Source organism: Mycetomoellerius zeteki, unplaced genomic scaffold (assembly GCF_001594055.1).
Source record: "Mycetomoellerius zeteki isolate Tzet28-1 unplaced genomic scaffold, Tzet1.0 scaffold316, whole genome shotgun sequence".
NCBI classification, from domain to species: Eukaryota; Metazoa; Arthropoda; class Insecta; order Hymenoptera; family Formicidae; genus Mycetomoellerius; species Mycetomoellerius zeteki.
The window spans coordinates 1,080,632-1,094,082 of record NW_017257301.1 but is presented as its reverse complement, the minus strand read 5'-3'; the positions used below and the strand labels follow the sequence as shown (position 1 = coordinate 1,094,082).

Genomic DNA, 13,451 nt, shown 5'->3' with positions numbered 1-13,451 from the left:
TTTATACTACAGATGAACCTGGTGCACCAGGACGTCCAGAGGCGACCGATTGGGATAAGGATCACGTGGATCTGCGATGGACTCCACCGTTAAAAGACGGCGGATCTCCAATCACTGGATACGTGATCGAGAAGCGGGAGAAGGGCGCACCCAAGTGGATCAAGGCGTGCGAGACTGGACCGGATTGCAAGGGCCGCGTCGACAATCTCGACGAGGGTGTCGAATACGAATTCAGAGTCAAGGCCATTAACGCTGCCGGTCCTGGTGAACCGTCTGACGCTAGCAAACCGATTATCGCCAAGAGTCGAAGACGTAAGTTTTCATAATTAAAGATATTTTAATTATTTGTCTCTTCCGTTAAATAATCTTTAGAACAATTAAAATATTCTTCTCAATAAAAAAAAATCTTGAATCACAAATTTAAAAGAATTTTTCGATGTAAACATTTTTGTTAGAAAACGAAATTTTAAAAAATCTTAATAGGCACGAAGAATAGATTTATTAATTATAACATTATTACTTTTGACTGTCCAGTTCCGCCGAAGATTGACAGACGAAATCTGCGCGATCTAACCGTGCGCGAGAACGAAGCGTTCCACTTTGACGTCAAAATTATTGGAGAACCACCACCAGACGTCACGTGGGTAATCAACAATAAGAGCATTCAGCAAACCACACATCGCAGAATACAGAACGTGCCTTACAATAGCAAGTTCTTCAACGATAAGCCTGAACGCAAGGATAGTGGCACTTACAAGATCACAGCAGTCAATCAGCATGGATCTGATACCGCCGAAGTCGAAGTCACCGTTGTCTGTGAGTAATTTTTACAAGTTAATATTTTGCAAGTTCTGCAGTAATTAAAAAAAATAATTATATATTATTGTTTCTATTATACTATTATTATTATTTATTGCAATGTAAATACATACAGCAAATGGCAAGGCACCAGCAAGACTGCTATTACAAAGCCAGCCAGTAGATAACAATTTAGTAATAAGCGAATAAAACAGATAGAAAAATCTTGAGCGACATATATCACATAATACATCAGACAAGTATATCATTGACATCATATTAACATACTAATATTTGCATTCACATTTGCGATGGAAAACACATATACAATTACATTTGCATATTCACTAAAAATATAAATATATAATATAATACATACAATCATAGATGAATCACTTTTGTCTGTCGGAACGTTCTAACACATGGATTTAATGGATTTAAGATAGTAATTTAGTATTTTTTTTATATTTTATGTTTTACTTGATTAAAATATTGTACGAATAACTGCTATTTTTATGTCATAATTTTAAAATTCAGTTAACATTGATAATGTTCTCATCGGTGTCGAAACGTCTGCATTGTTTATTAAAATGGTGATTGTTTTTGTATTCTGAACATTAAATGATATCGTTTTGTTCATAGCCCTTCTTGTTTATTATACGTAAAATAATTATCAGTCTAATAAATAAACTGTTTTATCTATTGTTTTTCTCTTTGTCAAATATTAAATATAAAAGTATTTAATGTGCAATAATCTGTAATAAAGATTCATTCTCCTTGTGTAATCTTATTTTTTTACTTACATAATGATTTAATCTAAATTTTGTTTGTTTATCAGCCAAGCCTGGCAAACCAGAAGGACCATTGGAGGTATCCGACGTGCACAAAAAAGGATGTACGCTTAAATGGAAGAAACCTAAGGACGACGGTGGAGAACCAATTGAGGGCTATCTCGTAGAAAAGTTCGATCCAGAGACTGGTGTCTGGTTACCAGTTGGTAAAACTACTGGGCCTGAGATGAAGGTTGAAGGGCTTACACCGGGACATGAGTACAAGTTCCGAGTCAAAGCACTTAACAAGGAAGGAGAGTCTGAACCATTGGAAACCTTTAGTTCCATCGTAGCGAAAGATCCGTTCAGTAAGTGGAATATTTTTTATCAAATATAATTTATCAAAAGTAATAAATAGTATTTCTTGTGTGTGGTTGTATGTGTGTCTTTTAATAATCTTCGAAATATAATTAGTTTGTATCGTTAATGCTTTTATATATTGTCACAGAAGTATGTATAAATTGTTATTTTAAAATTGATTATTTTATGGCATCTTTCTTGCTTTTAATTCTTATTTCTTCTTTTCATAATGTATTATATAAAAACAGTATCTTACTGAAAGTATTTTTAAAAAATAATAATAATTGCTAATTTTATTATAATAATTAATTTTTACAGCTGTACCAACTGCACCTGGAGCACCGGAACCGGTCGATTGGACAGCTAATCAGGTTGAACTCGCCTGGAAAGAACCTGTCAGTGACGGTGGATCGCCTATCACGGGCTACATCATTGAGAAGAAAGATAAATACAGCACCATGTGGGAGAAAGCTTTGGAAACCGCGACACCGGTCACCAAAGCTTTAGTACATGGTCTAATAGAAGGCAATGATTATCAATTCCGCGTGATTGCTGTAAACAAGGCTGGTCAGTCGGAACCCGGTGAAGCCAGCAAGACATTTACTGCTAAGCCGCGTTTCTGTAAGTATTTATGATATTTCAATTTTAAATTTTTCTTACTATTACAATGATTTATAATTAATTTGATTAAAAATTTCCTTTAAATAAATTTAATATACGAATTATACCAAATATTATATTATCTTAATAATAGGCATCTTGATCTGTATCTTAGATCTTATAATTTATATACAAGCAATCGATCATAGCACCTTAAGAGAACAACAAGTCACGATAACATTAAAATGACATTAAAATTAATCGAAAATGATAGAGAAATGACTTTTAATGATCATTTTGGAGTCATTTCGACATCATTTTGATATCATAATGACTTGTTGTTTTGCTTGAGAGGATAGTAATCATTATATCTTTGCTATAAAACGTACGCATGTTCCAAAAATAATTTCAATGAACCGCGTGCTTGCCTAAATTTGATATCGGTATCTAATCATTCAATCATTTGTCACAGTGGCCCCGAAGATTGACAGGCGCAATTTGAGGGACGTTACCCTGTCCGCTGGCTCGATGCTGAAATTCGATGCCAACGTGATCGGCGAGCCACCGCCACATATCGAGTGGCGTTACGGCGCAATACCACTTCATTCCGATCGCAAGGTGCAGATCGACAACATCGACTACAATACTAAGTTTAGCATACGTCCGGTATCGCGGGACGACAGTGGCGATTACACTGTCACTGCCAGCAATTCATCGGGCAAAGACTCGGTGACAGTGCAGGTGACGGTGACGGACAAGCCGACGCCGCCTGAGGGACCGCTTCAGGTATCGGACGTGCACAAGGAAGGATGCAAATTGAAGTGGAAGAGACCTAAAGACGACGGCGGTACGCCCATCGAGTACTATCAAGTGGACAAAAAGGACCCGGAAACCGGATGTTGGGTACCCTGCGGACGTTCTACCGAACCGAGTAAGTCGCCGGATTGATTAATTGAATAAAAAAATAAACCTGACACGACGCATACAGTTCTATTAAATCTTTACTTAAACGATATGTAATAATTCTTGCTTCTATATTTTTTGTTTTATATGAAGCGCTTAAAATTTCTTCATTTTTCATAGGTAAAGTTTTCCTGTTATAAATCCGCTATTTCAAAGTACATACTTTACTTTATAGTATTGATTTAATTATTGATTTATGTTAAATGAATTATTTATTATTTATTATAGCTCTCGAGGTGACAGGTCTAACACCTGGCAAGGAGTATCTCTTCCGGGTAGCCGCGGTCAATGCCGAGGGCGAATCGAAACCTTTGGAAGCGGAGCAGACGATAGTAGCCAAAAATCCATTTGGTACGCTCTAATCAAACGTATATTAAAATTATATAAAACATCGTCGTAAATGTAAATTACGAAACATAATTTAAAGATAAATGTTATTATTATCAATTTGAGAATTTTGATCAAATTTTTGTTTCTATGTTCAGATGAACCAGGCAAACCGGGTGATCTCCGAGCCACTGACTGGGATAAGGACCACGTCGACTTGAAATGGACTCCGCCGGAGAATGATGGCGGTTCACCAATCACTGGTTACGTAATTGAAAAGAAAGACAAGTACGGCGAATGGGAGAAGGCACTTGAGGTGCCTGCAGACGAAACATCCGCTACAGTACCGGATCTTATCGAAGGTCAACCATACGAGTTCCGTGTGCGTGCCGTGAACAAAGCTGGACCTGGTGAACCATCGGACGCCACGCCGACTATCATCGCCAAACCACGCAATCTAGCGCCCAGGATTGATCGTACCAACCTGATTGAAGTGAAAATCAAGGCTGGCCAAAACTTTAACTTCGACTGTAAAGTAACGGGCGAGCCACCGCCAACTACCAAATGGATGTTGAACGGCAAGGAGGTCCGACCGACTGATCGTGTCAAAGTCAAACACGTGGATTACAACACTAGTTTGAACGTGCGAATGGCTACGCGTGCGGAATCCGGCAAATACACTGTTATTGCTGAGAATATTAATGGCCGAGATGAAGCATTCGTCAAAGTAACTGTGCTGGACAAGCCGAGCCCGCCTCAAGGTCCACTTCGCACATCTGACGTGCACGCCGAGGGCTGCAAACTCACGTGGAAGCCGCCTGAGGATGATGGTGGACAGCCAGTTGAGAAATATGTCGTAGAAAAAATGGACGAGGCCACAGGTCGTTGGGTGCCGGCCGGAGAGACTGATGGACCGGAAACGAGCTTGCAAGTGGAAGGCCTGACGCCAGGGCATAAGTACAAGTTCAGGGTGCGAGCAGTCAATAAGCAGGGCAAATCCGAGCCTCTCACCGCCATGCAGGGCATCGAGGCGAAGAATCCCTTCGGTAGGACAAACATTTTTTATTGAAATAATAATTTTATGTATTTGTGAGTAAAAATTTGAGTGCGTCATATATTTCCAATATATTATTATAATTACTTTTAATTTATTATATTCCCCAATATTTGCAAAAAAAATGTCAATTTTATATTTTCACATTTTTTACATTATTTAATTTTTGTAGACGAACCAGGAAAACCGGGTACGCCCGAGGTGATTGATTATGACAGGGACTTCGTTGAGCTTCAATGGAATCGCCCTGAGGAAGACGGTGGATCACCAATTACTGGTTACGTCATAGAGAAACGCGACAAATACAGTCCGATTTGGGAGAAATGTGCAGAAATTGATGGCGACACGAACCGTGGTAGAGTCGATGATCTGGTTGAGGGAACTCCATACGAATTCCGCGTGAGGGCTGTCAACAAGGCTGGTCCTGGCGAAGCTTCGGAGGCGTCCAAGTCCCATATAGCGCGACCGAAGAATCGTAAGCATTTGCAAAAAATTTATCAAATTTTGTGTATATTTAAAAAATTGAATTCTTTTAATCAATGCTTCTATAACTTAGAAATTTAAGAAACAAAAAACTGATTAAAAATATTTGGTAGGTGTTTCATTTATAATTTAATAACGTATAATTAATTATATTATATATTTTGTGTTCAGTCCCACCGAAGATCGACAGGAAGTACATGCTGGACGTGAAAGTGCGCGCTGGCAGTTTCTTTGACTTCGATGTGCCGGTAACTGGCGAGCCGCCACCAAGTAAAGAGTGGTCGCTAAAGGATGACGTAGTAATGGCAAGTGATCGTATCAAGATCATCAATGAGGATTACAATACTAAGGTGCGCGTGATGGAGGCAAAACGTTCTGATTCCGGCGTTTATACGCTTATGGCCAAGAATGTGAATGGCAAGGACTCTGCTACATTAACGGTGAATGTGCTGGATGTACCCTTGCCACCAGAAGGTCCGTTGAAGATCGACAATGTCACTAAAAACGGCTGTACTCTGAAATGGCGGCCGCCCAAGGATGACGGCGGTTCTGAGATCCAATACTATCAGGTTGAAAAAATGGACACGGAAAATATGCGTTGGGTGCCTGTGGCTGAGGCTAACAACACCTCAGCGCAGGTGGGCCACCTGATTGAGGGACACGACTATCAGTTCCGTGTACGAGCGGTCAATAAGCAGGGCGAGTCTCAGCCATTAACGGGAATGGACACTATTACTGCCAAGGATCCGTTTGCCAGGCCAGACAAACCTGGTACGCCAGTCGCCACCGACTGGGACAAAGATCATGTGGATCTGGAATGGACACCACCCAAGAAAGACGGCGGATCGCCCATAACCAGCTACATTATCGAAAAACGACCTCGCTTCGGACAGTGGGAAAAAGCCGCTGAGATACCCGGAAACAAGACCAGCGGCAGAGTACCTGATCTGACCGAGGGTCAGGAATATGAATTCAGAGTCATCGCCGTGAACAAGGGCGGACCTGGTGAACCGTCCGAAGCATCGGCGCCAATCGTTGCTAAACCTCGTTTCAGTAAGTTTAAATCTTTGTCGAAATTAATAATTAAATGATTTTAAAAAGAGTTTTATTATAAAAATATATAAAGTATTTTTTCGTATTCGCAGGGTTTTTTTTTTTATAAAAATGCATATTTTTCTCTCATAAAGACTTTTCTGAGAAGTAATAATTTTTTATAATTTGTTTTTTTAACAATTGGAGATGTTTTCTCTCTGCTAATGATATTGTCTTCATAATTTTTTCTTATTAATTGCAGTTGCTCCTTCGTTTGACACACATTTGCTGCACGATTTGGTGGTTCGCGCCGGTCAGAAGATCAGTTACAACATTCCTATCGTGGCGTCACCTAAACCGAAGGCAACGTGGAATTGCGATGGTGTACAGATTGTGGCCGATGCTCGTCATGAGATGTACACCACTAACACTGAAACTTCCTTTGAGATTCCATTTTCTGTCCGTGGTGATACTGGACGTTATACTCTAACTTTGGAGAACGAACATGGTAGCTTCAGGTACTTGAATTAAAAAATTTTAAAATTATAGTTATTCTTTAATATAATTATAATTTTAACTTGGATAAAAAAGTTTCTTAATCAAATTAATTTACGTCAAATAACACTTTATATATTTATTTAAAAATGATTTCAGCAAATAATAGGACAAAATATGAAAAAGAAAATTTTAGTATTGAAAATTAATTCAAAGAAATTTTCTTAATAAAATTTTTTTTATAATACAATTTAATTGATGATTGTTACTTGAACAAACGGTCATGTTAAATTTTTAGTGCCAGCGCGAGAGTCACTGTCCTCGATAGACCGGCACCACCAGAGAAGCCTTTGGATGTCAGCAATATCACCAAAGAGGGTTGCCACTTAACATGGGGACATCCTCTTGACGATGGCGGAAGCCCCATTTTGCACTATGTTATCGAGAAGATGGACTTGTCTCGTGGAACTTGGTCTGATGCCGGCATGAGCATGGTGTTGAGCCACGAGGTCAATCGTCTGATTCATCGCAAAGAATATCTATTCCGTGTCAAGGCTGTTAATAACATCGGAGAATCTGATCCGCTCGAGACCACAAAAAGCATCATCGCGAAGAACGAGTTTGGTGAGTAATTTGAAAAAAATATATATATATATTTCAAATTTAAATAAAAGAGTGACATTAAAAGAGTTTTACAATTTAATTCGCGCATATCGTAAAACCCTAAAGTTAAAAGTACATTTGAAAGAATAATGTTATTAAATGCGTTTGCGATTTTCAGATGAACCGGACGCGCCTGGCAAACCGCAAATTATGGACTGGGACAAGGACCATGTAGATTTACAATGGCCTGTGCCAAAGAACGACGGTGGATCACCGATCACTGGCTATATTGTCCAGAAGAAGGAGAAGGGCAGTCCTTACTGGGTGAATGCAGTACACGTGCCAGCTGGTCAAAACAGCACGACTGTTCCGGATCTGACAGAAGGTCAGGAGTATGAATTCCGTGTAATTGCTGTCAATGCCGCGGGTCAATCCGAACCTTCGGAACCTAGCGATCTCGTCACTGCCAAACCTCGTTTTCGTAAGTTGTGAATTTTCATAGAATTAATTTAAAAAGTGACAATTTGATTAAACAGTATAATAATAATTAAATAGCAGCAATAAATAACATTTTTCAATTTTATGGATTTATAAATTATTATTTTATATAGCATAATGTTTTTTTTAAATTCTAAACCTTCAATATGTGACTATATTTATTTACATTGCACGTTATTGCATTTAACTTCCTTCAATTTGTTTAGTTGCCCCGAAGATCAAAACGCCCTTACAGGATGTTCGTATCAAAGCTGGACTCATTTTTCACGTGGATATCGACTTCATCGGCGAACCGACACCGGAGGCAACTTGGAGCGTAGGAAGCAACGAATTAACTTCCAACGACAGGACGACGATCACATCGATCGGCTATCATACAATTGTGCATATCGTCAACGCTAAAAGGTCCGACTCGGGATTATACCACTTGTTGCTAAAGAATAGCAGCGGCATAGACGAAGGCAGCTTCCAAGTGACCGTCTTGGATAAACCCGGACCGCCGGAAGGTCCTTTGCAGTACGAGGAAATCACCAACCAGTCCGTCACGCTCTCATGGAAGCCACCCAAAGATAATGGAGGCAGTGAACTTACGTAAGTAAATTTTTAAATATTTCAACATTATCTATGAAATGAACTTTATTAGATATAAACAATATTAAGAATCTTTATTTTAGACCGCATATGTTAGAACACAATCAATACTAGAAATTAAATGTCTATAACGGTCGAAGCTGGAACTTTAATGCTTAAATAATTCGATGTGAATTATGTATATACTACATATGTACATGCATATACATATACCATATTCGTAGTCATTTATTCGATATATTTTTGAATTTACAAAATCTCTTTGTGACTTATCTTTCATAAAAATAAGACAGAGAGAATCCGAGACGAGATATTCAAATAGTTGTTCAACTCTCCCGTATGATCAAGTCTCTTAGACTTATTAAACTCTCCGTACTTATTAAATTATATATAATTCTACAATGTGAAATTATCATATTAAAATTATAAGTTTTATGTTAATTTGTGTTACGAATTGTATAAGATATGCGTGTAAAAAAGAATATTAATAGTATACAAAATAATTTCTTATATATAATATGTTTGATTTATATTTTACAGTGGATACGTCATTGAGAAGCGCGATCTCACGCATGGTGGCGGTTGGGTACCAGCAGTTACACATGTCAATCCTAAGTATAATCATGCCACTGTGCCAAGATTGCTCGAGGGAACCACCTACGAATTTCGCGTATCTGCAGAAAATCTTCAGGGTCGCTCTGAACCATTGACCACCGATCGATCTGTTGTTGCCAAAAATCAATTTGGTAAGTACTATTAATAGAATATTAATTCAATTAGTCTTAAATTATAATTACTTCAATGTTGAAACAACTCTGAAATTATTATAAGATCATTAATTATATATTTAAGTATGATTTTTAGAATCAACTCTTAAAGACTCAAAATTGTTTCTCATTTATTTAATATGATAACACAATTTAAAATTAATATCTTTATATTGAATTCCGAGTATTCGTAATTGTAAATTATAAATTTATAGATATGGAAATTTATCCAAATTCTTCCAAACGTTCACTTTTTATTATTTTCTTACTTTGTTAACATATTGTTATATTCAATTAATTGCTTAGTGGTTCCTGGACAACCCGGCAAGCCAGAATGCGTGGATGCCGATAAAGATCACATCAAGATCAAATGGACTCCGCCTATTAGTAACGGTGGCTCCAAGATCATTGGTTACGATGTGGAACGTCGTGATCGTGCTACAGGTCGCTGGATAAAGCAGAATAAAGAACCCGTCAGATATCCTGAGTATTACGATGATCATGTGACCGAAGGTCATCAATATGAATATCGCGTGTCGGCTATAAACGCCGCAGGCGCCGGAAAACCGAGCGAGACTTCATCCGTGTTCACGGCTAAACCTATGAAGGAGAAACCGAAACTTCATCTGGATGCTCTAATCGGACGTAAGATCAAGGTCCGCGCTGGAGAACCAATCAATGTCAACATACCGTTGTCCGGCGCGCCCACGCCAAAGATCGAATGGACCAAGGATGGAAGATCGCTCATGGAAACTCTTCGCTTATCTGTAGGTTTATTTTTCAATTTAGTTTTAGAATTGCAATAAAGATATATAATTTTTTATTAAATTAATTTGACTAGAATATTGAATTGAATTAAACTATACGACAATGTACTAATAATTATGAATAATAATTATGAATTGAATTAAACTATAAATTAAATGCTTTTACTAATGTAAAAAATTTTTATAAAAATTTTTTTTCGCAATATTTTTTTTATGTTTATGGAATACAAATTTTAGATTTTATTCCTTATCTTGTAGAGTTTCTTTCAATTCATATCTTAGTCTTTATTTTTTAGTTTTTTTTAGTTTTATAATAGTCTTTACTCTTTACTGTGCACGTGCGTTTTCTTATTTTTATTATATTCTTAGACTGAGACCAAGAGTGATCGAACACAACTTTTGATCGAAAAATCCGTGCGAGATGACGGTGGCATGTACACCGTAACTGCGACGAACGAGCATGGAAAAGATTCGGCCGACATCGAAGTCATAGTTGTGGATAAACCTGGACCACCTCAGGGTCCTCTGCAATATACTGGCACGACGCAGGAGTCCGTCGGACTGTCCTGGAACCCACCGGCGGACAATGGCGGATCTGATATCACGAACTACATTGTCGAGGTTTCTGATTATGGTTCTGACAATTGGCGACAAGTGCCAGGATACGTTCCCAGGACGAACTTCACGGCGAAGGGCTTAACTGAAGGCAAAAAGTATGTCTTTAGAGTCCGCGCCGAGAATATGTACGGTGTGTCAGAGCCTTTGGAAGGCAAACCCGTAATCGCCAAGAGTCCGTATGATCCACCGGATGCACCAAATCAACCTGAAATTCTTGGTTACACTCCTAATAGCTGCAGTCTAGCATGGAATCCACCTATCAATACTGGAGGAAAGCCTATAACTGGTAAGTTATCGCAATAAATTATTTTATAATTGATCTCTTAAATACAGATACAATAATTGAAGGGATTGACGGAATAAAGATCTAATTACAAAATCTTGATTTTGATAAAAATTAAAATAACTTGTTACTTTTTTATTATACCATAAATGGGAACAGTATTAAATATATATTTATATAATGTCTTTGAAACGTTATATATTATAATATTTCTCTATTATGATCAATATTTAAAAAGTTATTTGCAATTAAAAAAATGCACTTAATCTCTTTTTCCGAATATTGATCGTAATATTGTAAAAATCGACAGAAAGAAAAGACTATGAACTGCAGAAATGTTTTTTATTTTCACATTCTTATAGAAGAAATACAAAATGAATATGAAATACATTTTACTTTTACTTGTACAAAATTATCAAATTGAAATAACGTTCAATCATCATCTGATGAATTTTCATAAGATTTTTTAACATAAATATGTTGTATAAATGAAAACACATTATTGTCATACCATTTTCATTCAGTCTCTGGTAAAAAATCTCATTAATGATTTTAAATCATTTATGCCCTTTTTCCATAGATTATATCATTTTCACCACCACAGGACAATCGAAACACGTTCATATTTAACTAATGTAAGCAATAGACCTGTTCTTTTTGGCTGAACTTTTGCACCAGTTCATCTTTCTTCTTTTTCTCTCTCAAGAGGAAAGAACAGGAAGAAAGATGAACTGGTGCAAAAGTTCAGCCAAAAAGAACAGGTCTAATATCAATTCCTTGTTTATTTGCGTTAATCTCCGGAAAAAGGGCCTAAATAGAATTATGCCTTTATTCCGCCAATCCCCTCAATTAATATAATTTTTATTATTTAACATTGTATTACATTAAACCTACGATTTAAAGAATTTCTTTGAAATTATAAAAAATTTAAATATATATATATATATATTATCGAAACGTTAATTTTTTTTATTTTCTTGATGGCAATATTATATGTAGAAATTTATATTTGGCTCACACTATCTATATTATCTTCTTTAGGTTACTATGTGGAAAAGCGGGAGCGCGGTGGCGAATGGTTGAAGGTCAACAACTACCCGACACCGAACACGACATTTACCGTGCAGGATCTTCACGAGGGTTCGCGATATGAGTTTAGAGTGAGTGCCGTTAATGAGGCTGGGCCTGGAAAACCCAGCAAGCCCACTGAACCGATCATAGCCGGACATCAACGCCGTAAGTATACTTGAATCATAATAATATATTACAATAAATGCCCGCGCGCGCGATCTGAATGCGAAGAATTAATTTTATTTTTAAACGTTACAAATTGAACGCTTTAACTTACTATTAGCATTTATTTTAATTTTAATCTTGGTTTAAATCTGATTGTTAATATTAGTTCCAATTCGGAATTTTATTTTTATAACTATAAGTATTGATTATTAGTTTTAATTATTATATATTGTATCTTCTGATATTTACATTTATACTATCATTATTATTGCAGTACGTCCTGATGCTCCTGAGCCGCCCAAAGCGGACAGGATCACCAAGGATTCAGTGACCCTAAGCTGGCGACCACCGCGAAGCGACGGTGGCTCAAAGATTCGAGGATATATCATCCAAAAGAAAGCCAAGGGTGATGACGATTGGTCAGATGTAAACGGTGCGCCCATACCGAGCAACGTATATACTGTGCCAAATTTGAAAGAGGGCGAGGAGTATCTCTTCAGAGTGTTTGCAGTGAACGATGTCGGTAGTAGCGATCCGAGCCGACCCAGTAATCCAATTGTCATTGAAGAACAACCTAACAAACCAGTTATGGATCTTGGTGGAGTCCGCGACATTACCGTTCGCGCCGGCGAGGATTTTTCTATTCACGTGCCTTACATTGGCTTCCCCAAACCGACCGCCACGTGGTTTGCCAATGACGTCGTTAAGGATGAAACCGATCCACGGGTACATCAACAGCTGGCTGATGATTTCGCCAGGTATGTGCTTTCTTTTGAGAATACGAAAATTAAAATAAGATATGAAGTTTATTAGTTTATTAATTTGCCTATTAAATTTTAGGTTTAATATTAGATTTCAATTATTAGATACTATTTGGAAAATATAACTGTAGTGTAATATGATAGAAACCATTTAATAATTTATTAATTGGGAAAAAATTTTTAATCATATATGAAATATCTAAATCTAGAATTTTTCTTCGTCCCGGTGATTAACGAAAATAGTAATGATATTATATGTTATATTATACTAATTGATTTTCTGCTGCAGTCTGGTAGTGAAGAATGCAAAACGTTCAGATGGAGGGCAGTATAGACTCCAGCTACGCAATTCATCTGGCTTTGATACAGCAACCGTTAACGTCAAGGTCCTCGATCGTCCTAGTCCACCTGAAAATCTTCGCGCGGATGAATTCGGTGGCGACGC

General features: G+C 37.4%; 1 protein-coding gene across 1 annotated transcript in view; it reads left to right on the top strand.

Annotated features, from left to right (window-relative positions):
• bent (projectin protein bent) overlaps positions 1-13,451 on the top strand; it is a 95,052-nt gene that overhangs the window by 69,120 nt on the left and 12,481 nt on the right. Inside the window, 19 exon segments of the mRNA XM_018451655.1 lie at positions 13-312; positions 535-816; positions 1,637-1,936; positions 2,247-2,549; positions 3,001-3,459; positions 3,720-3,842; positions 3,977-4,864; positions 5,045-5,347; positions 5,527-6,408; positions 6,650-6,905; positions 7,181-7,506; positions 7,664-7,966; positions 8,190-8,574; positions 9,115-9,320; positions 9,648-10,108; positions 10,478-11,012; positions 12,051-12,245; positions 12,520-13,003; positions 13,296-13,451. Of these exon segments, the coding sequence (XP_018307157.1) occupies positions 13-312; positions 535-816; positions 1,637-1,936; positions 2,247-2,549; positions 3,001-3,459; positions 3,720-3,842; positions 3,977-4,864; positions 5,045-5,347; positions 5,527-6,408; positions 6,650-6,905; positions 7,181-7,506; positions 7,664-7,966; positions 8,190-8,574; positions 9,115-9,320; positions 9,648-10,108; positions 10,478-11,012; positions 12,051-12,245; positions 12,520-13,003; positions 13,296-13,451 (7,147 nt within the window).